The sequence below is a fragment of the Thalassophryne amazonica genome, chromosome 12 (assembly GCF_902500255.1).
Source record: "Thalassophryne amazonica chromosome 12, fThaAma1.1, whole genome shotgun sequence".
Classification (NCBI taxonomy): domain Eukaryota; kingdom Metazoa; phylum Chordata; class Actinopteri; order Batrachoidiformes; family Batrachoididae; genus Thalassophryne; species Thalassophryne amazonica.
The window spans coordinates 82,322,085-82,343,935 of NC_047114.1; the positions used below are offsets into that span (position 1 = coordinate 82,322,085).

The window sequence follows — 21,851 nt, forward strand, 5'->3', positions numbered from 1 at the left end:
GAAAAGGTCCACATGAAGGATGTGTATGTAACATTTGCACCACTCTCTGTTAATAAATTGCACTGGTTCTGGAGTGGTTTGTAAGCATTTTAAATTCATTGATAAAATACCTCTTTCAGTTTGCGGATGGTCTCAGTCTGGTCCTCAATGATTTTGACTTTGATTTTGAGGGTATCACTGTCCCTCTCAATCTGTTTCTTCTGTGTCTCCAGCTCAGTTCCTAGTACCTCTATCCTGGCTTCCAGGCGTCCACGGTCCTGAGCTAAAGATACTCCTATAAAAAAAAATATATGACATTGTGAATTAGTTTATATTTCACAAAATGACAGCAGAACTTTACGTCTATTCAACTCAGTCTATTTATATAATACCAAATCACAATGTAAGTCACTCCAAGGCCCTTCACAGGAGTAAGGTCTTATCTTATTCATCCGCCAGACCAAGCAAATAGGCAACAATGGTAAGGAAAAACTCCCTTTGGTATTTTGTGATTGTAGGAAGAAACCTCAAGCAGACCAGATTCAGAGGAGTGACCATCTTCTTTGGCTATTTGGACAATAACAACCCCCCCACCAAAAAAAAAAAATAAAAAAACAAACAAGGCCAATTTGTCCAAACATGAAAGTGATCTGGCCAGATCACTCTTGGAAAAGAGATTTTTAATCTCAACGATGCCTGTCTGGTAAAATAAAGGATTTGACTGATTGACTAGGAGAAAAAAAAAGCGGTTTATGATTTCTGCTCTTTTAACACCTTTAAAACTGTAGTGTAGCTTCAGACCTACTGTGGAGCTAAAGGGAAGAACAACAATAACCATGCTCTACAAAGACACTGAGGCCTATCAGTGCTTTTTCCCGGGATTCCGTAGCATGAAGTCTATGATTGTCCTTGGACTTGACACTAGTCACTTCCCTTGGCAAGGCCAGTATTGACTGAGACAATGCACATAAAGGCAGTGGTGTTTGCAGCAGTCAACATGTTCTATGTATCAGTGACACAAAGACCTTGTCACAAGAGAGTTTGACAGGCAGAAACACACCGGACGCCGCTGACTGCCTCCCACAGCACCTCCTGTCAACAGATCAGGGGGCCAATCCAGTTTCATCCTATCCAAAAAATTAACTTTGATAACAGATAATCAGATAACTGAAACATTATCCTTGATAAAGATAAAATGATAAACCACCCAAAAATGTATCAGAAGTTACCGATAACTGATAAATTCCAGTATTGTCTCTGGTACATTTGCAACTACTAATAAATTGAATTTGAGTTTTAACACCATGATTGCTTCTGGTAATATCAAAAACAACAACAAACCCAAACAATGAGCCCACACTTCTGTCTTTGAACATCTTGCCCCCTGCTGGAAGCTCTTGTTTACTACATGGCTTCCAGCACAGAAGCAAGCTGAGAGCAGCCATAAAGCCCAGCTCTCTACCAATCACAACGCTCCGGTCAGGCAGAGGTCTTGGAAAATAAAGCAGTGCTGACTTATGGTTTTGTTTTATAAATAACATTAATACTGATAGAATAACTCCATTAATGTCAATTCTGTCATTTGTACAAAGTTAAAATATAACATATCTTTTAATGTTGAATAATGCACTAATTCTGAGGTTTTGTAACAAACACAGACAGATCGCAAAGGATTCTGGGTAAAATGTGCCTCTGCTAAACACTGATTGGTTCAGTCATTCATTATGTAAACCAATACGTTAATGTGACGTGTGTTGGTGTTTACAGATAAATGTGCTTTTGTAAAATATTTCATTTTTTTATTTGTAAAAACTGGCATTTTTACAGAGCCCTGGAAGTGTCATCGCAAAATGTTTTGCATGTGGAGAGAACGTGCGCACATTTCATGATGATGTGCGCACGTTTTATTATTGTAAAACGTGCACTCAATATTGTCTTGACACATAAATGTTGGCTATTCGCCCTATTGATGTTTCAAATCCCACAAACCCTCAGAGAGATCGCCACACTGCGAGATCTCAGTAACATTGAGAATTGCATTGAGAATTGCTCTGATCACGCTGCACTTTAACCGTCCGCTGCACACAAACAACACCATTAACATCGCAACATAAAACTATTTTTATATTGTGCCTAAAACTCTCATGAATATATTCTCTGGGTTTATAGACGTTGTTATTGTGTTTATTTTATGTAAGCATGCGAGAATCACAGGCTGTCTCTCCGTTATTTTCAATGGGAGCTGCTATGAGCTACAATCGCTTCCTGATCATGTCGTTCTGGAGGAAAGTGAAGTTTGCTTTTTAACATCTTGATTATTGTTCTTTACAACACTGTTTGTCCTCTTTGTTCGAGACTAATATATATGTCTGAAATTCGCTTTGCATTTATTAAATTCCACCCAGATTAAACGTAACAGACACGGATTATTTGTTATAATTGTTTTAGCAAGTTTTCAAGGTATCGTGAATGCAGTCTCTTGTTAACGTGACGAAAAGAATAAAAAATACATTTTTGTAGTATAATATTAATTTACAACTGTCATCGTGTTGATTCTCTATATGTTGTTGACTGCAGCGACTCTGGCATGCAAGAGATTACGGGATACGTCAATTGGGAGAATGAACACTACTGGCCAGTAGATGGCAGTAGAGACCTTGAAAACGTGCCAAAACAAAATTCCAGATAATCTGTGTCTGCTGCATTTAAGATGCGTGGAATTTAATAAACGCAGACACAATAACAACATCTATAAACCCAGAGAATATATTCACAAGAGTTTTAGGCACTAGAGTGTAATGCTCTTGTCCGTAGAGCCTGATCAGAGTGTTTCACATGCATTTCTCATGTCGTGAACATACTGAGATTACCCTATCCTACCCATAATGCACTGCTGGGCACAGCATATATCCACACTAAAACCTTAAAAATTTGCGCATTACTTTAAAACTAAAACATACTCGTATATCTGATATTTTCACTTTATAAAACTTAGACATGACATTAATTTAAATAATTTGTCTGACATTAGTTTGGTTAAAAGTTGAACCATAAGTTAAAAATGTATGCCTCTGGATGACTTGGGTGATATTGCCCGCGTATCAGTATGGGGTTAAGAGAAATGAGTTTTTATTTTTTTGCCTGCAGAGAATAGAGCGGTTTCTTCTTAAAGCAGCTCTTCTCTGTTTTGCAGAGGGTAGAACTACAAATCAGCTACGAAACATTTAACAGGTAGGTGCTCAACTGATTTTAAGTTTTATAAATATTTGTAGCTGTTCAGCTTTATTTACCACGTTATTGGTCTAAAAATTATCGGACAAAAATTTATCACAAGATAATTAGTATGATAATGGTTTTTAAAAAGTTATCTAAAAAGATAATCCGATAATGAAAACATTATCTTCGATAATTATCGGTTATCGGAACTGTGCCCACCACTGCATAAAGGACAAAAACATTCAGCATGACCAGGAATCAAACCCAGGTCTACATACTGGTAGCCCAACCCCTTAACCACTGAGCTACCTGATCTCACAGAAAGCTGTAACAAAAACAAACATGCCTTGGAGAATGAATATTATGATGAGATAGCAGGTTTTACTTTACAAAGACGAGAGACAACAAAACAAACATGCATTAAGCCACACAGCTGTTACTTCCTTCACTTTCACTCTAAAACAAAATCTCAGCTGTTTCTGTGTCTTACTTTGCCTTTGGCCAATATGGGGCATCTACTCACTGCATTACAGAAAGATTCGAGGGAAAACCACCACTTCTGTTTTTGAATAAACAGCTTCAACTGGCCCCCGGTGTGTATCACTGCAGAGCAACACTCATTTTAAGCAGAAACCAAGAACAGAACATGTCCTTGTGAGAAACTCTCACCTTGCTGAGCAAGCTCTTGGCTCCAGATCTTCCTTTCTGCCTTGAGGCCATCTATCAGGGACTCTTGGGCTGTGAGCTGAGACAACAGTCTCGCATTGTCTTTCTTTAGCAGCTCAAGTTGCAGGCTGAGACGCCTGTCCTGTTCTACCTCTGCTTCCAATGAATGCAAACGGTTCTGGCATACAGGCAGACAGGCAGAGAGTATTTAATGATCAGCAGCCATCTGTCACCACTGGCAGATGGAGCCACCAGCCGGCATTTTGGATGTCTCAAAATATGAATTCTCTGTTTCTACGCACTCATACAGAGCAACATCTGAAAACAGGGTGGCAGATGTCCAAAAGTGAGCATTTCTTCATGCTTACAACTAAAGTAATTTTTCTCAAAATTTCCATGCAGAATGAGAGCGACATTCTGACACATTTGACTGTAATGTGTAACAAACACTCAAACACTGTTGCGCCTTTAAGTAAATTACTGTCCATCTCACTGACAATGCATGATGACCACATCTCCGTCGCCATCAGAATCAAAATCATCCGTATGCTGTTGCAGATGACATCGATTCTACAGTAATAACTGACATTATGGTTTTTCTACACTGCCAAAATGCAAAATCTTATAAAGCATATTTGTCAATTTTTCTAGTCAAAAGATCTAATCTGCATTTAATATAAAACAAGATCACAACAAGTAAAATGTCAGGGCTTGTTTTTGTATAATACATATTAAAAAAACATAAGTGAAAGAAACTTGCAAACATCTTTAGTTGTATTTGAGACAAAATAAGCTTTTTTTATTCACCTTGAGATTTTTTAAAGCAGCCATGTTGCCTGTTAAGATGTAACACTTCCGAATATACTAGGGGGGGTGTCTGCTAATTTAAAGACCTTATTTAAAGAAATCTTAAGTAAATTTTCATTTGTTCCACTTGGAAATTAGTTTTAATTTTTCAACTTTTGTGTTTTCATGTTTTTTTTTAATCTGCCAATGGAACAAGGACAACACAAGCTTGTTTTCCACAGATAGGACTCAGAATGATGTTTTCAAGGCTCTTTCGGTTCACAGGATTTTGAAGATGTATTACAAAAACAAACAGATCGGTGTCGTTCTGTACCTTTAATTCAGTGACAGCGAGTCTCTTAGCTTTGACAAGCTCTGAAATGCGGTTCTTCTGTTCTTTGACCACAGTTGTGAGTTCCTGCACCAGAGAACTTGAATTCTTCTCCCTGTGCCGGGACTCAGTGAGGGCCGACCTGAGCTCAGACAGCTCTGCACTCATTTGATCACATGCCTCTTTTACCTTAAGGAAGCACAGCAAGGAAGCTACATTTAATGCAGAAGATACATATATAGTTCAGACTGAAGAACTTTTTATTTTTATTTTTTTTAAATGCATTAACTTCACAATTTTATCAATCAATGTCACATCTGAGGTCTGACAGAACAGCTTTCAGAGTAATGGATTTTCAGAAAGCAATCTTTTAAAGTTTAAATGAATAAAGCTTTTTCTTAGCAATCTAGTTTCTCCAGTTCAGACTGTTCCAAAGGTTAAAAAGGTCATAGCCTTAAAGTAGGAAATTGTAACGGCAGTCGCACTCGAGAATAAAATTACATTTTCGCTGGTGGTTGGATGAAATCTGTAACCATAATGAGAAAGTACAGACAGATTCAAATCCAATCTTTTCAAACTGTTTTCTTCCGGTGGCAATCGCACAGTATTTGGACAAAGTCAAATGATCCTAATTCAATCTTTGCTTTCACCACTGGGCTGGGAGAAAAAGAAAAGAAAATTCTATCTAAATTGGGGTCTGTTTCAGGTCATTCATTTATTTTTTTTATGGTATGAATAATAACTTTTCAGCTTAACTGTAAAGGGAAACTAAAGCACATTTTACGACATCATCTGTACGGTTGGTGTTCAGATTTAAGGAGACCTGAGAGAAGCGGGCAGCCTCAATGGTCAGCGCCATCCGGAACTCATCCTCCAGAGCAGCATACTGCTTCTTGCCCTCCGCGAGTCTCTCCTGTAACTCTGCCTCTATGTGAGCGTGTTTTTCTTCCACTGCTGAAGCTTCTTTTGCCACTGCCTCACGGAACTCAGCTCCACCAGGCAACAACCGCATCTCCAACTCTTTTCTGTGAAATAGCACACAAACATACACATGGAGTGTTGACAACTAACTGTCTACACAAGGGGGCATGCTCCCTTTCTTCTTCATGGAGTAACATAATGTTTCAATTTCATTCAATTTCAAAGGCCATCTAAGTGATCAGGTGGTATAAATGGAATTTTAAACATTGATATAGCAGCCAAGAACTATTTTTTATATAAAGATTTAGTGGCTAAATGGCATCCTCTGGGGGGGGGGGGGGGGCACGGTGGCTTGGCGGTTAGCACTGTTGCCTTTCAGCAAGGTCATGGGTTCACATCACGCTGGTCCTTTTTGCATGGAGTTTGCATGTTCTCCCCATGTCTGGGTGCTCCGGTTTCCTCACACTTCCAAACACATGCAGGTTAGGTGAACTGGACCCTTTAAACTGACTGTGTGTGTGACTGTGATTATTTGTCTGTAAGTGGCCCTGCTACAGACTATCATCCTTTCCAAGGTGTACCCCGCCTTTCCTCCTATGACTGCTGGGATAGGCTCCGGCTCCACTGTGACCTTTAACTGGAATAAGTGGGTACAAAAAAATGAATGAATGAATGAATGAATAGCATCCTGTGCAGAGAATAAAGTAACACTCCTTCTGTGTGTATGTTGTAATATGAGCATTTCTGTCCCTTGTTTACAGAGTGTACACATTTATTCCACATGGATCTGCAATCTCATGTTTAGTGCACGTGAGTCCAGCTGTTCCTCTCCATGTTTATAATTAATAGCAGGAGTGAACGTCCACATAGGACTGTGCATTCAAGACAGCAGACAGTAATGACTATCTCAAAATTCCTCCCCCATAGAAACCACAGTCAGAGAACAAAAAGACTTCTGATTAAGAACATGGTTTGACCAGTATCAAGAAATGTCTGGGTTTTCCCAGATAGAGCACTATGAGCTGCAGAAGAGATCCGAATGGCATTGTCTTCTCTTCAAAGTAGAGAAAGCCAGTGTTTTAGCGCTACATCTACCTGCACTAAATCATTTATAGCGCTGTTAATAAATCGTTATGATAAAGAATTGTGACCGAATAGTGATGTGCAAAGACACACTTGACACAAGATCAATAATCAACATGTCATATCTGCTGGTAGTTATTAGACATTTGAATTTCTTATTTTTGGTGCAAAAAATTTCAAAAAACACATTAGATCATCAAAATTATTTAAAATTTTAATATGATACGGTATTTCAATATTATTACTACAACTAACAACAACAACAACAAAAAAACCACACCCAGTTCATAATTTCTTACACCTACCTGTGCTGCTGCTCTCTGGATGCCAGCAGTTCATGGAGTTGCTGCAGTTTGTCTTTGTGTTGGCGAACAGAAACTCTCTGGATATCCAACTCCCTCTTCAGAGCCGCTGACTTGTTCTCCAGCTCCTGGTGACGCTTCATCTGAAGAAGGCCAGTGGACAAATTGTTCCCTTTCATATGCATTTTTTTTTAACTCTCCAGGTTCAATTAAAAAACCATGACAGTGATATACTTTCTAGTTTTTTTGCACTTGCCAAAGATTAAAGACTTTTGGAAATATATAAAAAGGAAGATGGATGCTTTGCTTGACTGTATTGTAACTGTCTTTCATACAGATGCTGCCGCACATTTTGAAATAAGAAATATGGCTATACTGGGATTATTGGGAGAAGGCCCCGGGGAAGACCCAGGACACGCTGGAGGGACTACATCTCTCGGCTGGCTTGGGAACACCTTGGGGTTCCCCCGGAGGAGCTGGGGGAGGTGTGTGTGGATCAGGAGGTCTGGGCGGCTTTGCTTGAGCTGCTGCCCCCGCGACCTGACTCCGGATAAAGCGGAAGAAAATGGATGGATGGATATACTAAGCCTGCATTTACACTGTCTGGTACATGATCAAAGTTTGATCTTTTGCACACATATGGCAAAGGTCAAAACAGTCTAGGAGCCTTATATTTGTGCAAGTCTAAATAAGCAAACTTCTCTGGTGGCACCAATGCTTTTCTATGGAGAAACTGGCCACCCTGAACATATACCTGCACCTCTGTAAAAAAAAAGAAAAAGAGAGCTACAGTACAACACTTCTTAAAGGAGCCTGATTGAACTTATGGACCTCCTCAGCCTGCTGACAAGCCCTGAGTGCCTCTCCATGAGTGATGCTGTTCTCCAGGCTACGTAGTGCCGTCTTGTGTTGGTCTTCAGTGCTGCGAGCCTGCTCGAGCTGCTGTGCTTGTGACTGCCACTTCTCCTCCAGCTCCTTAATACGAGTCTGCAGTTCAACACGTCCCGATCTTTCCTTCAGCAACAGGTCTTTTAGTCTTCAGAGAAAAAACAAACAAACATGACATTAAAAAGGTACAAGTAACAAATAAATCTGTAAATACAAGCTGGGCGGTGTAGCTGAAATTTCACATTGTAGCCCTTCTACCTCAGAAAAGAACCATGTGAGGAAGAGAAAAAACAAATTTAATATTTTTTGTAATAAATATTAGAACAACACAATCAAATCAATGACAAGACTATTTTAAAGTTTTGTGACAAAGTGCAGATAACTCTTTTTTTGTCTTTACTCTTTTGCTCTTTATAGACTTATTAAGCCCTGGACACCACCAAATAATGAACGATGAATAATGAGCCACATAGCATGTTTTGTTTTTTGCTATGAGTCGATTTATTCTACAAACGTGGGAGAGTGGCCCTTAAAGGCAAAATATTCGGCTAACGAGGCTCATCTCTAAGCGTGGCGCTAATTTCAAGAAGTTCAAAATTTAGTAAAGACAACGTGGGGCAGTTTGTGTACAGGGTACTACGAGGACATATGAGGACTTTAGAGGCATGATTGTGGTGACTACAAGGCTATTAGAAGCCCATTATCAGAGTACATGGCGGCTACGAGAACAGGACAGGCTATTTTGGCTCCGCACTCTCGCGCACTTCATTGTGACAATCCCATCCGCTTTGTTCCACTGGATGCCATGCTTTGTGTGCTGGACGCTGCGTATATAAAATAATAATTTCTTAGCGGATTAATCATTTTCTCTCAGAAAACACCTGTGGAAAACACCTCTGATCGCTTCTGGAATCATAGACAACCGTTTCAGCTGGAGCGTGTTTTTTTTTCCCCCTCTCTCTCGTGTGCTCTTCATGAGGTGGAGAATGTATTTGGAACAGTCTAAAAGGTAAGTATTTGTAATGTTTATATTGTAATGGCTTGGTAAAACAGCTGCTTGTTCATTCCTTATGAGCAGCTGTAAAAGTATGTGTATGACAGATTTAACATCTCGTTATAATCGATCACATGAGCTGCACTGTGATGCAGTGCACTGACGCAATCACTCTCACAGTGCTTTTTAACTGTTTGCAGAATGTTCATATACATGGCTCATTATTCAAATAATCACTGAAATTTCTGACAAATCCATACGTGGCTCATTATTCATGGCTTTATTATTCGGTGGGACCAGGGCTTTATTTACTAATTATTATTACTTACAGTGCTGTGAAAAAGTTTCTGCACCCTTGAGCTTTTAAACTACTATTGTGTGTTCTTGGTCATGAACTTGATCTCACAATATTAAGGCAGTAGCTGCCTTTTAAAAGTTTACAAATCTGAAATTAAACAGTTGTAAAATATAAATATGGAGAAAATGGCTACAAGGGAAAAAAATGTGCAATATATGGTGCTTCAAAGAAAAAAAATAGGGAAAAAAAATCACTTTAAATGTGCCCTGATGTGACATTCCTCAGTAATCTGTCTCTAATGAGACTGGGAGTTGACACCAACAACCTTGTTCAGTATCATTAGAAAGTGACGGCGAAGACTGATTCATCTAATATTGCTGACATATGCTTGTTCCTATCCTTCTAATTACAATCATAATGCAGATTTATTGAAGCAGAGTGTGAAGCGAGAATGGACACGTAAAAAGAGAGTTGCACCTGGCTCTCCTGGCTTTATCTGTGCACTGCAAAAACTATAAAGGCCAAAGCCAAATGCTCTCCAGTATATGTAGAAATTTATTTAAAAGGTAATTATCAATTTTGAAATGTTTAATATAATGCATATTTGCACAGCAGCTGAGTCGATTACTGATTTTCTCCAAACCAAGATGCTTTACATCACAAAGAAGTGCAGGAATATTTAAGGCTTTGGGGTAATAGAGCCAAAATGTGAGCCTGACTTTATAAGAGACTGTGGGACAAAGACAGTGAGGAATTTTAATGGTGTGATGAGTATTCATTGTTCAAGAGTGAGCAAGGCAGCAGCCCCATGTCTCAGGAGAACTGACACAAAAGATGAAAGGCAGAGAAATGAATGAGAATCCATTATGCAGTTGACAACCAAAATCCACATTGTTCAACTAGAGATCTGTGTGCAAGCTCACAAAATGATACCTGCTCACGAAATGAGCCTGCCTGCCTGCATCCCCCCGCCATACCAGTGGCCTGCATGTATTGCACATCAGTGGTCATAAAGCTTTTGTGATGAAATACCTGAATTACCAAATTGGTCAAAGTGTGTACTGAAAGACACTAACAGATCTATTTATACATGCATGTAACTGACAAATATGATGTGCCTGCATGTGTATATTCATACATATAAGCACCAATGTCATCCAAACTTGGTATGTAGATGAAGGTTGAGCCTTTAAGGGTTTATTTATGCAAAAATTCAAGATCATCTGGGACAAAGGTCAAAATCTAGGTTTCTCATTCCAATCTGCACAAATCTTCACACACATATTGAGGTGGGTTCCACAAATGTCCAGCAAGGTCAAATTTGCCAAAGGTCAATCACTGGGACCAAGGTCAAATTTACATGAATGCTTGTAGCCTACTACTCACAGGTCCTTCTGGGGTGAGTTTTACCAAATTCAGAGCTGCCAACCTTCAGTAATGGCATATCCTAATGATGCAACATAGACGGGTGTGAGCCATTTTCCAGAATAAACTCTGATTATATAAAACACTACAATCAAAACTTTGGAGACACTTTCCCATTCATGGAAAAGTGCTCCAGATCAAACTTTGTCAGGTGATAGTGAGTGTCAGTCTGCACCTCACTTTCAAATATGAGAGTGATTGGGGAATTAAGATATAATGTAAAATATACATTAAATGGCGTTTTCAATGTTAAATATAGGTGGCCACAAAAACAAATCTGGATCAGATCATCATTCAACAAAGATGTTTGATGAAGGTGAGAGTTTTAGCCTCCCTAACAGGGAAAATTCTACAACTTGAGTCTCATACTGAAGTTGTGAGACATCAAGAAGTTAGTGAAGAGGACACTTGTGACTTTATAGAGAGACATAAGAACAAGAACACCACCAGGAAAATGGAGAGTGATATGAACTTGTTCACTGAATGGCTGAGTGGAACCAAGAAAAAGAAGAGAGGGCTCCTTGTTCTTTCTCTGGTGGAACTTGACAAACGGGGTTGACAATAATTATATGGTTCTTGTTCTTTATTTTTATTGTAATATGTGATAAATATCTTATTACACGTCTGTTCATGTATCACTTTCTGTATCTGTCCCTCCGTCGTACTCAGGCTGATACAGATATATCAGGCATAATATAGGGCGTGATACATGAACAGACATGTAATAAGGTATACTACTCCAACTTCGTTGGCAGAGGTAATAAATGATCATATCGTAAATGCACATGGTATCATAAAAGTCATACAGCGTGTGTTGAAATGATAATGATTACAAGGAAGTTGTAATGTTGGCACCTGTGCAAACTTGGTATGTCCGTGGATGAACGACGAAGTGAAAATTGCTCTTAATTAATTTAAGCAAAGCTCAACGAATTTGACTTTTCAACCTGATTTGGACCAAATGCAGCACACACTTTGGTGGATACCAGTATTACCCTGGCAAGGGGAGCTACAGGTCAATTATTTCAGTGAAGGTCACTGGGATCAAATGTCAAATTTTCATAGGCCTTACATACAAAGGTCCAATTATTTCTCCTTCAAAACACTGGACCAGAATTATTTTTCTACAGCACATCATCATGTGGCATGCTTCCATTGTGTGAAGCTTCAATGAAATCCACCAAATGGTTTCGGGAAGAGCTGCGCTTACGAGTCCAACACACAGACTGACAGACGAACGGACAGACCAATTCCAGTATAATCGTCCATCAAACTTGTTTGTGAGGGTACAATGATCAGATTTCTTCACGATATCTCTGCTGAACTTGTGCATCTTTGACTGCACATGTGCGTCTGTGCACCCATGTCAAGTCAGTTTACTTATACAGCACATTTAAAACAGCCATAGCTAGTGTGACACAATTAAATACTACATAAAAAGAAATAAAAACAAAAAGACTAGACTAAAACCAATAAAACATGAAACATAATAAACACATAAGACTACAATGACTAATACAGGGGAAAAAAGTGAAACATCAGTCCACTTCATTCAAACTACTTATTCACATTGGTCTAATGGAAAATTGTGGTTTCCAGTTTAAATCTACTGGAATCACTTCACGAAATCAGAAATATGCATTGTGAAAAACTAAAAAAAAAAAAAAATAGCTGTAACAAATTACATCAGTTTTTTTTAAGTTGATCCAAAGTATAATTTTTTTCAGTGTACAAAACTTGAAAAGAAATTGAAACAGCTCTCGGGTGCTCTTGTGATCAGACACGCTTACAATTGTGATTTTAAAAACATCCACAGCTGCCATGTGTCCTCTTACCTGTCTGTGGTATGTAGGGCCATGCTCTGAAGGTCTTTTTCCTCACTGACCTTTGTCTGCAAGCACCTCAGGTCCTCTGTTAGCTTCCTCACAGTCTGTTCAGCTTTCCAGCGTCTCTCTCTTTCCTGGTCACGTTCCTCCACGATTGTCTGGTCCATAAAAATGCACATTAAAGCACAAACACACACTGAGACTAACCAAAGCAAACAAGATGCATCAACACACATACAGAATGTCTTGTCTACACATAATACATTTATTTAAAAAGTAGATGCAGGTTGGTCTATGTGACATCTCCGCATGGTGTACCCTGTAGGTCTCTGTGTCCTCAGAGGGTTTGGTTTTCACTCCCCCAGAGGTTCTGGCAGTAGTCAAACATCCCCTCCTTGTTGTGCCTGCTGCATCTCCAACCCCTGAACCACCAGCCTTCCTCTTGGGTCCCACAGCAGCCTTTGAAGTCCTCTGTTTACGATTCTCCTGATCGCTGCACATAAAACAAATTACAGATATTGAACCAGCCCTCAAGTGAACGTCTGGCTCAATAAAAGGTCAGAACGGATGGTTTGCTCACTTTTATCAGTGGGCAAACTTTGAACAACTTTGAATTCAGTTGGGGGCTCGTATTTTAAAATCACCTTGCTTAAATGAGGACACTGGAACTTGGTTAAATTACTGAATCTGCAACATATTTCATTACTGGCTGATGAAGTAAGATGAGGGAGGCTCAGCCACAGGAGCATGGTCGTTAATCAAGGGGATGATATGACAGCTGTAATTTCTAGGAAAAGAGGAAGGTTTTACAATCCCGGTCAGACAAGAAAATTTATCATCCTCTTTCAGCTGTGCAGTAAAAGGATTACCCCCGTCATCAAGAGATAATTAGCCAAGCTCATGCATGATAAACACACACGCATGCACACTCATCTTCACCCGCATATCCAAGATCGGGTCACGGGGGCTGGAGCCTATCCCAGCAGTCATAGGGTGTGAGGTGGGGTACGCCCTGGACAGGACGCCAGTCTGTCCCAGGGCCACATATAGACAAACAAACACATTCGCATGATAAACAACATGAACACACATTGCTGTATACTGAGCTTGATTATTATGAATACAGGTTTAGTGTCCATTTCTACAACAGGCACCGGAAACAGTAAAAATATGATGAAGGTCGTCGATGATTCGGACTAATCCCTGCTTTTTAGTTTCTGAATATTTGGGATCTCCGGGGTCAGTAGAAGCGGTAACAAAAGCTGTAAATGAATGTTAAATGGATCTCAACACCAAGTATTTCTGTGAAGGCTCTCAGTTGTCCAGGTGGTTTCCATAGTAGAGAAACCTGAATCTTCGACTGGACTGGGTTGCTTGACGCGAGGATGCGCCCTCACGTCAAGAAACCCAGCAGTGAATCTGACAATTTAATTAGTGTTCAGAGCAGAGACACGCCGACAAAGAAATCACCTATCTGATCTTTTTCCCTTGGTCTCCTTGGAGATCTTCCTCATCGTTATGCTGTTTCGAAGCTTTGGGATCCAAGTGCGCCTTCCGTTTTCCTTCCCACTGTCACATTCACTCTCTGATGCGGGGTCTGTGTCCCCCTTGACTTTCTGCACTGTCCCCACAGAATGATCTGTGCTATTGGCTCTGTCACCTACAGGGGCCTGAGTAAACAGAAGAGAAAAGCTGAGTGAGAGTGGGGGAGGTAAACATCTCAGTCTATATGCAAGTATGAATAAAAATTAGGATTTTATATATATATATATATATATATACACTCAACAAAAATATAAACGCAACACCTTTGGTTTTGCTCCCATTTTGTATGAGATGAACGCAAAGATCTAAAACTTTTTCCACATACACAATATCACCATTTCCCTCAAATATTGTTCACAAACCAGTCTAAATCTGTGATAGTGAGCACTTCTCCTTTGCTGAGATAATCCATCCCACCTCACAGGTGTGCCATATCAAGATGCTGATTAGACACCATGATTAGTGCACAGGTGTGCCTTAGACTGCCCACAATAAAAGGCCACTCTGAAAGGTGCAGTTTTATCACACAGCACAATGCCACAGATGTCGCAAGATTTGAGGGAGCGTGCAATTGGCATGCTGACAGCAGGAATGTCAACCAGAGCTGTTGCTCGTGTATTGAATGTTCATTTCTCTACCATAAGCCGTCTCCAAAGGTGTTTCAGAGAATTTGGCAGTACATCCAACCAGCCTCACAACCGCAGACCACGTGTAACCACACCAGCCCAGGACCTCCACATCCAGCATGTTCAGCTCCAAGATCGTCTGAGACCAGCCACTCAGACAGCTGCTGAAACAATCGGTTTGCATAACCAAAGAATTTCTGCACAAACTGTCAGAAACCGTCTCAGGCAAGCTCATCTGCATGCTCGTTGTCCTCATCGGGGTCTCGACCTGGCTCCAGTTCGTCGTCGTAACCGACTTGAGTGGGCAAATGCTCACATTTGCTGGCGTTTGGCACGTTGGAGAGGTGTTCTCTTCACAGATGATGTGAAGGAGATGTGTTGCACACTGCATGAGGCAAATGGTGGTCACACCAGATACTGACTGGTATCCCCCCCAATAAAACAAAACTGCACCTTTCAGAGTGGCCTTTTATTGTGGACAGTCTAAGGCACACCTGTGCAGTAATCATGGTGTCTAATCAACATCTTGATATGGCACACCTGTGAGGTGGGATGGATTATCTCAGCAAAGGAGAAGTGCTCACTATCACAGATTTAGACTGGTTTGTGAACAATATTTGAGGGAAATGGTGATATTGTGTATGTGGAAAAAGTTTTAGATCTTTCAGTTCATCTCATTCAAAATGGGAGCAAAACCAAAAGTGTTGTGTTTATATTTTTGTTGAGTATATATATATATATATATATATTTTATTTTATTTTTTTTCTTTCAGGAAGAACCTGCTGGATAAACTGCAACATCTGACGCTCCAGTTTGCTGATGCGTTGTTCTTTATCATGCTCTGCAGGATCAGTCACAGTGACGCTATCAGGCTGGGGGTCCTGGACAGCTGGTTTTTCCCTTTCATCTGGGTTTCCTTTGGAGGAAATGTGCCGCTGAAATTGAGTCAGCACATATATTGTAACATGTGGTGAGACAGCCATCCCCTTAAATTATAAATGGACTACATTTCTATAGCGCTTTTCTATCTGTATCAGACGCTCAAAGTGCTTTACATTAATGCCTCACATTCACCCCGATGTCAGGGTGCTGCGATGCAGAGCGCTCACTACACACCGGGAGCAACTGTGGGATTAAGGACCTTGCCCAAGGGCCGTTAGTGATTTTCCAGTCAGGCTGGGATTTGGACCAAGGATCCTCTTGTCTCAAGCCCAATGCTTAACCACTAGACTATCACATCCCCAATTTCACTTGAGCCTACAAGTGAAATTACATCTACATTGAATTAAAGACACATTCTTATTTAGGGGGTCCATGCTGTGGGTACAATATAGTTCAGAACTTTTCCAGCACTTGCTTAAAATCTGAAAGTGAGAGTCCTTTCTGATGTAGTTGATCCTATTTTTTAAATAAGAAATGCTGTTACAGTCCACTGTAATTTCCACTGCAATTCCAAAACTAGAGCGCTGCGCTCTACCAACACTAGTTTCCAATTCCACAAATTTTTTACCTTGGACAAAAAAATTTCAACATCAAAGTTCTGTTAGAAGTGACTTTTCATAAGCTAAACTATAATACAACATACAGTATAGATCAAAAGGGCTTTTCAATGTTAATATCAAATGTCTACTAAATCCGCAATACAGATCAGATGTGGATCAAACTTAGTCTCTTCATTGAGAAAGCCAGCTTGCACCTCATTGTCACAAATGAGTGACTGACGCACTCTTGATTGAGATACAATGTAAATTGTACACCAAATGGGCTTTTCAATATTAAATTAAAATTTCAAAATAATCATAATACTGATTTGGCATCATTTCACTCAGCCCCAGTTGTTAAACACAAAAAAGCATTCCTTTACTGAGCCATTGCTGCTACATATCTGCAACTAACCACTCAGGTCATGAAATATTTAATGATGACATTTTGCTGAATATTATGCACAGGACATACGAGGGTAGGCTGAAAAGTTCTAAGGCTCACTATAATGCAGTTAGTGCAATACTCCTTCATGGGGAGCCTTAGAACTTTTCAGCCTACCCTCATATATTCAATCTACTGCAACATCTATAATAAAAAATACAACAGAATGAATTTATTCTACTATGTAACTGTGCAAAAGTTACCATTTCATTGGCACTGGCATCTGAAGACAGCAGAAGGTCCACATAGTACTCCAGACCAGGAATGTCACAAGGACTGTTTATCCCTGCAGGTGATGGATTTCCCAGGCGGTTTAGACCATCCAGTACAGAAATCTGTTGCAACGACTGCATAACAACCTCCCTATAACCTGTATAGATACAAGCACACTGCAAACATTATTAAAATTATTAAAATCTGATGAAATTAAAGCTTCATGGCAGTCCACACATCTGTATTCAGAAAGGCTAATCATATGGACACAGGAATACCATCTAAATGAATAACATCCCTTCTTTGTGTGTGTTACACATATGCACTATTGATGAGGCCTGTAAATGTTATACTATGCCTGTGCATACTGAGGGTGAAGCGTCAGACTCGGAGATTACATTCACTATTCCCTCAAGGCTTTACAAATGGCCTTTGACACCTATTGCAATACTTAACTTAAAGAAGGGCAATACTGACCTCTAACATGCATCTCCAAGCTCAACACTGAATTTACGCATGGTCTTAGCAAGGTAAATCTACAGCACCAAGTTCAATCACAATCCACAAAGACCTTGTGGAGTTCTTGCATATACTAAGCTGGAAAGACTGTTATGATCTTACATAAATTAGAATAGAAATGCACCCAACACTGAACATGTGCAGACCCATTCCCTGGTGGTCATACTTACAATCAAAATGTGTCCAATGGTGAACTTGTCCACAGTCTTAGTGAGGTGACCTTGTGTAAAGTTTCCTCTTGACATAAGAAGTCTTTCTGAAGATATCACGTACACATGGCTTCAGACTCTCACCCTTGGTGATCCCCATTACAGTCAAAACACGCCCAGTGTCGAATTTGTCAGAGGTCTTAGTAAGGTGACCTTGTGTACTCAGTTCCGCTTTGATAAATTAAGTCTTTGTCAATATATTGCCTGGAAATTGGCCACAAGATCATGCATTTTAATTATAAATGTGACCACCAGGGAAAAGGGTCTGCAAAGATATGTTATCAATGCATTCCAATTTATTTTCTGTGCTGATATGTGTTCTAGGCTAATGTGTCTCATGAGGTTAGATCTCATCCCATTGCACTTTGGACAGATACACTAGACTAGATACAATCTGGGCAAAAACCCAGCCCACTACATGGCTTTGGAGACATTACAGAGCAATACGTACAGGTTCTGTGTGCATGTGTGTATTGATGTAAAATGTCTGATTTCTTTGCTGTGCATACAAGGCTAATTTACCTTACATTTTGTTCAAACTTGTTAAAAATCCATGCCAGTGAGCACCTAACTATTTCAACCTACCTGGTGACTGACAGACAGGGTTGTCTCTGCCATTCTGGCTCAAAGTGACCTCTCTCAGCCCTTGCAATCCCAGCAGGGACTGCAGCAGGTGATCAATATGGTCCAGAAGGTTGCCTTGGAGACTAAGATGTTTCAGCTTGTATTCGGTGCCATGTAGACACAGTAAACCTAATGAAGACACAAGAAATTAAAAAGAAATGTATTAATGACACATGTCAGACTTAGCTCAGTGTAGAAAAACAAAACTATGTTGACTCACCAGTAAGGTTATTTATCCGATTGTAAGATAGGTTTAATCTCGTTAGGTTCACAAGGCCATTCAACCCTGAAGTACAGTGAAGGAGCATCAACAAATGAGTGACTGTATAGCTCATAAAGCAGTGGCAGTAATGTTAGAATAAACACAATGCCTATTAATGAACAAACACAATTTGGAGAACACAGACTAGGTTGAAACATTCATCACCTGAGAAAAATGACTCGAAGCTCACCTTCAACCTTGGTGATTAAGTTGCATGATAAATTCAAGGTCCTCAGGAATGTCAGGGAGCCAAGACCCTCAATCTGAGAAATGCAATTGGAAGAAAGGTCTATGTGTCGTAGGTGCCAAGCTGAAGCAAGTCCCTCGATCCGTGGTATTTGATTGAAGTGCAGATTAAGTGATGTTATAGTGGGGTTCAGGTGGATTTCCAGCAAACTACACAGAAGGCAAAATGGTGAGACTCTAACCTCAGTCAGGGGGGGGGAAAAAAATGACAGTTCCTCCACTTTGGTCATGTATCCGTTTGCCTTGCCTAAAAAAAAAGTCTAAGATTTTTATACAGCTCAAGTAAGACCTCAGACAAGAATATTAAATTGTTCAAAGTTGCTTTCCGTATGTAGTTGTATTGATAATACAAAAATTCTATAGATCCATAGCCATGTTAATTATCCCATGGGGTTAGGATTTATCCCACTGTAAGTGGCATGTATAACATCAACCTATGGGCCACAACAGAGAGAGAGAGAGAGAGAGGGAGAGAAAGCCCTGGTTTAAGGCTAAACTGTCTGTTTGCTTGGCTGATTAAGAAGGTTTGCACAAAAGCGTTATGAGAAGAGCCCAATAGGTTTGGGGGTTGAGCTGGATCCAGTACAGGGTTCTAGCCACGGTGGGTGGCACTGGGCAGCCCCACCTGGTACTGCAAATTTCAACCCATCTCTCCTGTTCAAATGGGCTGTGCCATCCAGCACATAATTTCTGAAAAATGAACTGTAATGTTGCTGAAAATGTACCAATTCAATCATATTTCAAGCTTATAGAGTCATAGCTTTGCAATTTTAAACCAATAAATAAAGTAATAAAAAATATATTTCTCATTTTCTTTGTATTAAATCGCAAACAGCAGAGATCAGAGAGTCAGCACATTCTGTGGCCACAGAGCTGTGGAGGGCAGCAGCTGAAAACAGCGTCTCTGCTCCGCTCTGAATTGAAGAAAAAAAAACTCTGCCATGAAAATTCTACATTAAATAACCAAGAGGTCCTTCTGTATCCGATGAAACTTTCTGAAATTTGCAGTTTATTTTACAGTTTTACAGTTGAAAGGCTTCATGTTTCCAAAAAGCTTCATGTTTCAAAAACAGCAGACGCATGAGTGAACAGAGACATGGTGGTGGTGGGGGGGATTGTGATTGAGGAGGAGCAGGAGGAGGGGTGGAGATGAGGAGGGGCACAGCATCAGTGAAAGAGATGAAAAACTGATTCACAAAGTCTTTCATTTAAAAGAGCAGGTTTGACAAATCAGTCCATGTTCAGCTTTTGTTCAAACAAGGCAATTAGGTGTTATATTGTTTAAAAAGTAATGTCATACAGTCCCACTCAAAAATGTTGAAAAAAAAAACAAACAAAAAACAAAATTGTCAGGATAACAGAAAAACTGCCTGCTTCACTGGATTAAAAACTACTGTGTGTCATTTTTGAAGAACAGAGTAAATGCTATGTTCATTAAATATTTTTTTTTTTTTTTACATTTTCAACTTTATTTAATTTATTAACTTAGACTTTGACAGAAATATACAAAAAAGAACTTTGATCTTACAAATATTACAACATATAATTTTTTATTTATTTTCCTTGCTTTCAATGGATCTAAAACCACTCAAAATGAGTTAAAATAGGACTTGTCAATAATGTTTTAGTGGTATAAAACCCCTATAGCTTCAGGGCCTGTGGGGCCGCAAGACCCACAAAGCGAGCGGCGATCACATAATTTACCCAGCACTAAAACGGTCCTAGCCAGAACCCTCATCCAGTATTCAAATATTATTATTCTATGTTTTTGTGACATAGCTAACTAACAAAATAAAATGTCAAAATTGTGGTATATTTTGATAGAAAGCACTATTCTGCACACACCGATATAAACTTTTCCTTGCAGATGTGCTTAACTTCAAATATCATATGAAGTGTATATTTTGCCGGATACGGCAAACACGCACCTAGCCATATTTGACCGGCTCTCCTCACTGATTGGCTAGTTCAAGTGACGTCATCGTAGAGGGTATTTCAACATGGCGGCGTCCTCGGCATTGAGTGTTGGTGCTAATTTTTCATCTTTAAATGCCGTTTTGTGTGCCATAAAGTCGTTTGAATCTGAACAGAAAATCACCTACTGCCGGAGGGATTCTCAGACGCTAAAAGCAGCTCGAGGGATTCTCGGACTCTAAAAGAAGCTCAAAAACATGGCATAGCTGTTCCCGAAATTATTTCTACCGTGTAGCGAAAATTATTTCCACCGTACCTGAAATTATTTCCACCAGCACTTTTCGCCGCGCGGTGGAAATAGCTTGAGGGATTCTCGGATGCTAAAAGCAGCTCAAAAATGTGGCATAGCCATGCCCGAAATTATTTCCACCGTGCCCAAAATTATTTCCACTGCCGTGCCAAAAATTATGTCCACTGGTGCTTTTCACCACGCGGTGGAAATAATTTCAGGCATGGTGGACATCATTTTTGCAGTCTTGGTAATTTTCTGTGTAGGGCGAGGATGATAAACAAAACCTGCAAATTCAAGACAGAATAAAAACGAAAATACAGAAGTCCATGTCGGCACGTGTTTATCCTGTTTTTTCTGTCAGTGTCATGTCTGCAAAACCTTTGATAAGTCCACCCCTGAAAACAGTGAATGGTAAAATATGTCAATTTTCAATAATGAAAATCACCAATATCGAGCTACTATCATGAATGCGAAATAAGATCTTAAACTCCGATCACCTTTAAGTTCCCGCCTGATTGCAGCCGTTCCGTTCCATCGTGAATAAATTTAGACGGCCAGCAAAACTGAGCAACCCACCTTTTGCGGGTGCTTCGTTCGGCGAAATATCGTCCACTTCAACTCTGCTGAGGGCGCTGCCATGTTGAAATTAACTCTCCGATGATTTCATTTGAACTAGCCAATCAGTGAGGAGATCCAGTCAAATATCGCTAGGTGCGTGTTTGCCGTATCCGGCAAAATATAACCTGCCAATATTATATT

General features: G+C 39.9%; 1 protein-coding gene across 1 annotated transcript in view; it reads right to left on the minus strand.

The window, feature by feature from the left end:
• Nucleotides 1–21,851, minus strand: part of lrrcc1 (leucine rich repeat and coiled-coil centrosomal protein 1) — a 34,556-nt gene that overhangs the window by 11,898 nt on the left and 807 nt on the right. The window contains exons 2-15 of the mRNA XM_034183321.1: nucleotides 18,831–19,036; nucleotides 18,599–18,664; nucleotides 18,340–18,507; nucleotides 17,017–17,183; nucleotides 15,667–15,822; nucleotides 14,186–14,385; nucleotides 13,034–13,208; nucleotides 12,725–12,873; nucleotides 8,116–8,320; nucleotides 7,288–7,427; nucleotides 5,802–6,003; nucleotides 4,982–5,167; nucleotides 3,865–4,039; nucleotides 111–274 (exon numbers count right to left, since the gene is read on the minus strand). Of these exons, the coding sequence (XP_034039212.1) occupies nucleotides 111–274; nucleotides 3,865–4,039; nucleotides 4,982–5,167; nucleotides 5,802–6,003; nucleotides 7,288–7,427; nucleotides 8,116–8,320; nucleotides 12,725–12,873; nucleotides 13,034–13,208; nucleotides 14,186–14,385; nucleotides 15,667–15,822; nucleotides 17,017–17,183; nucleotides 18,340–18,507; nucleotides 18,599–18,664; nucleotides 18,831–19,036 (2,359 nt within the window). The remainder of the gene's footprint in view (nucleotides 1–110; nucleotides 275–3,864; nucleotides 4,040–4,981; nucleotides 5,168–5,801; nucleotides 6,004–7,287; nucleotides 7,428–8,115; nucleotides 8,321–12,724; nucleotides 12,874–13,033; nucleotides 13,209–14,185; nucleotides 14,386–15,666; nucleotides 15,823–17,016; nucleotides 17,184–18,339; nucleotides 18,508–18,598; nucleotides 18,665–18,830; nucleotides 19,037–21,851) is intronic.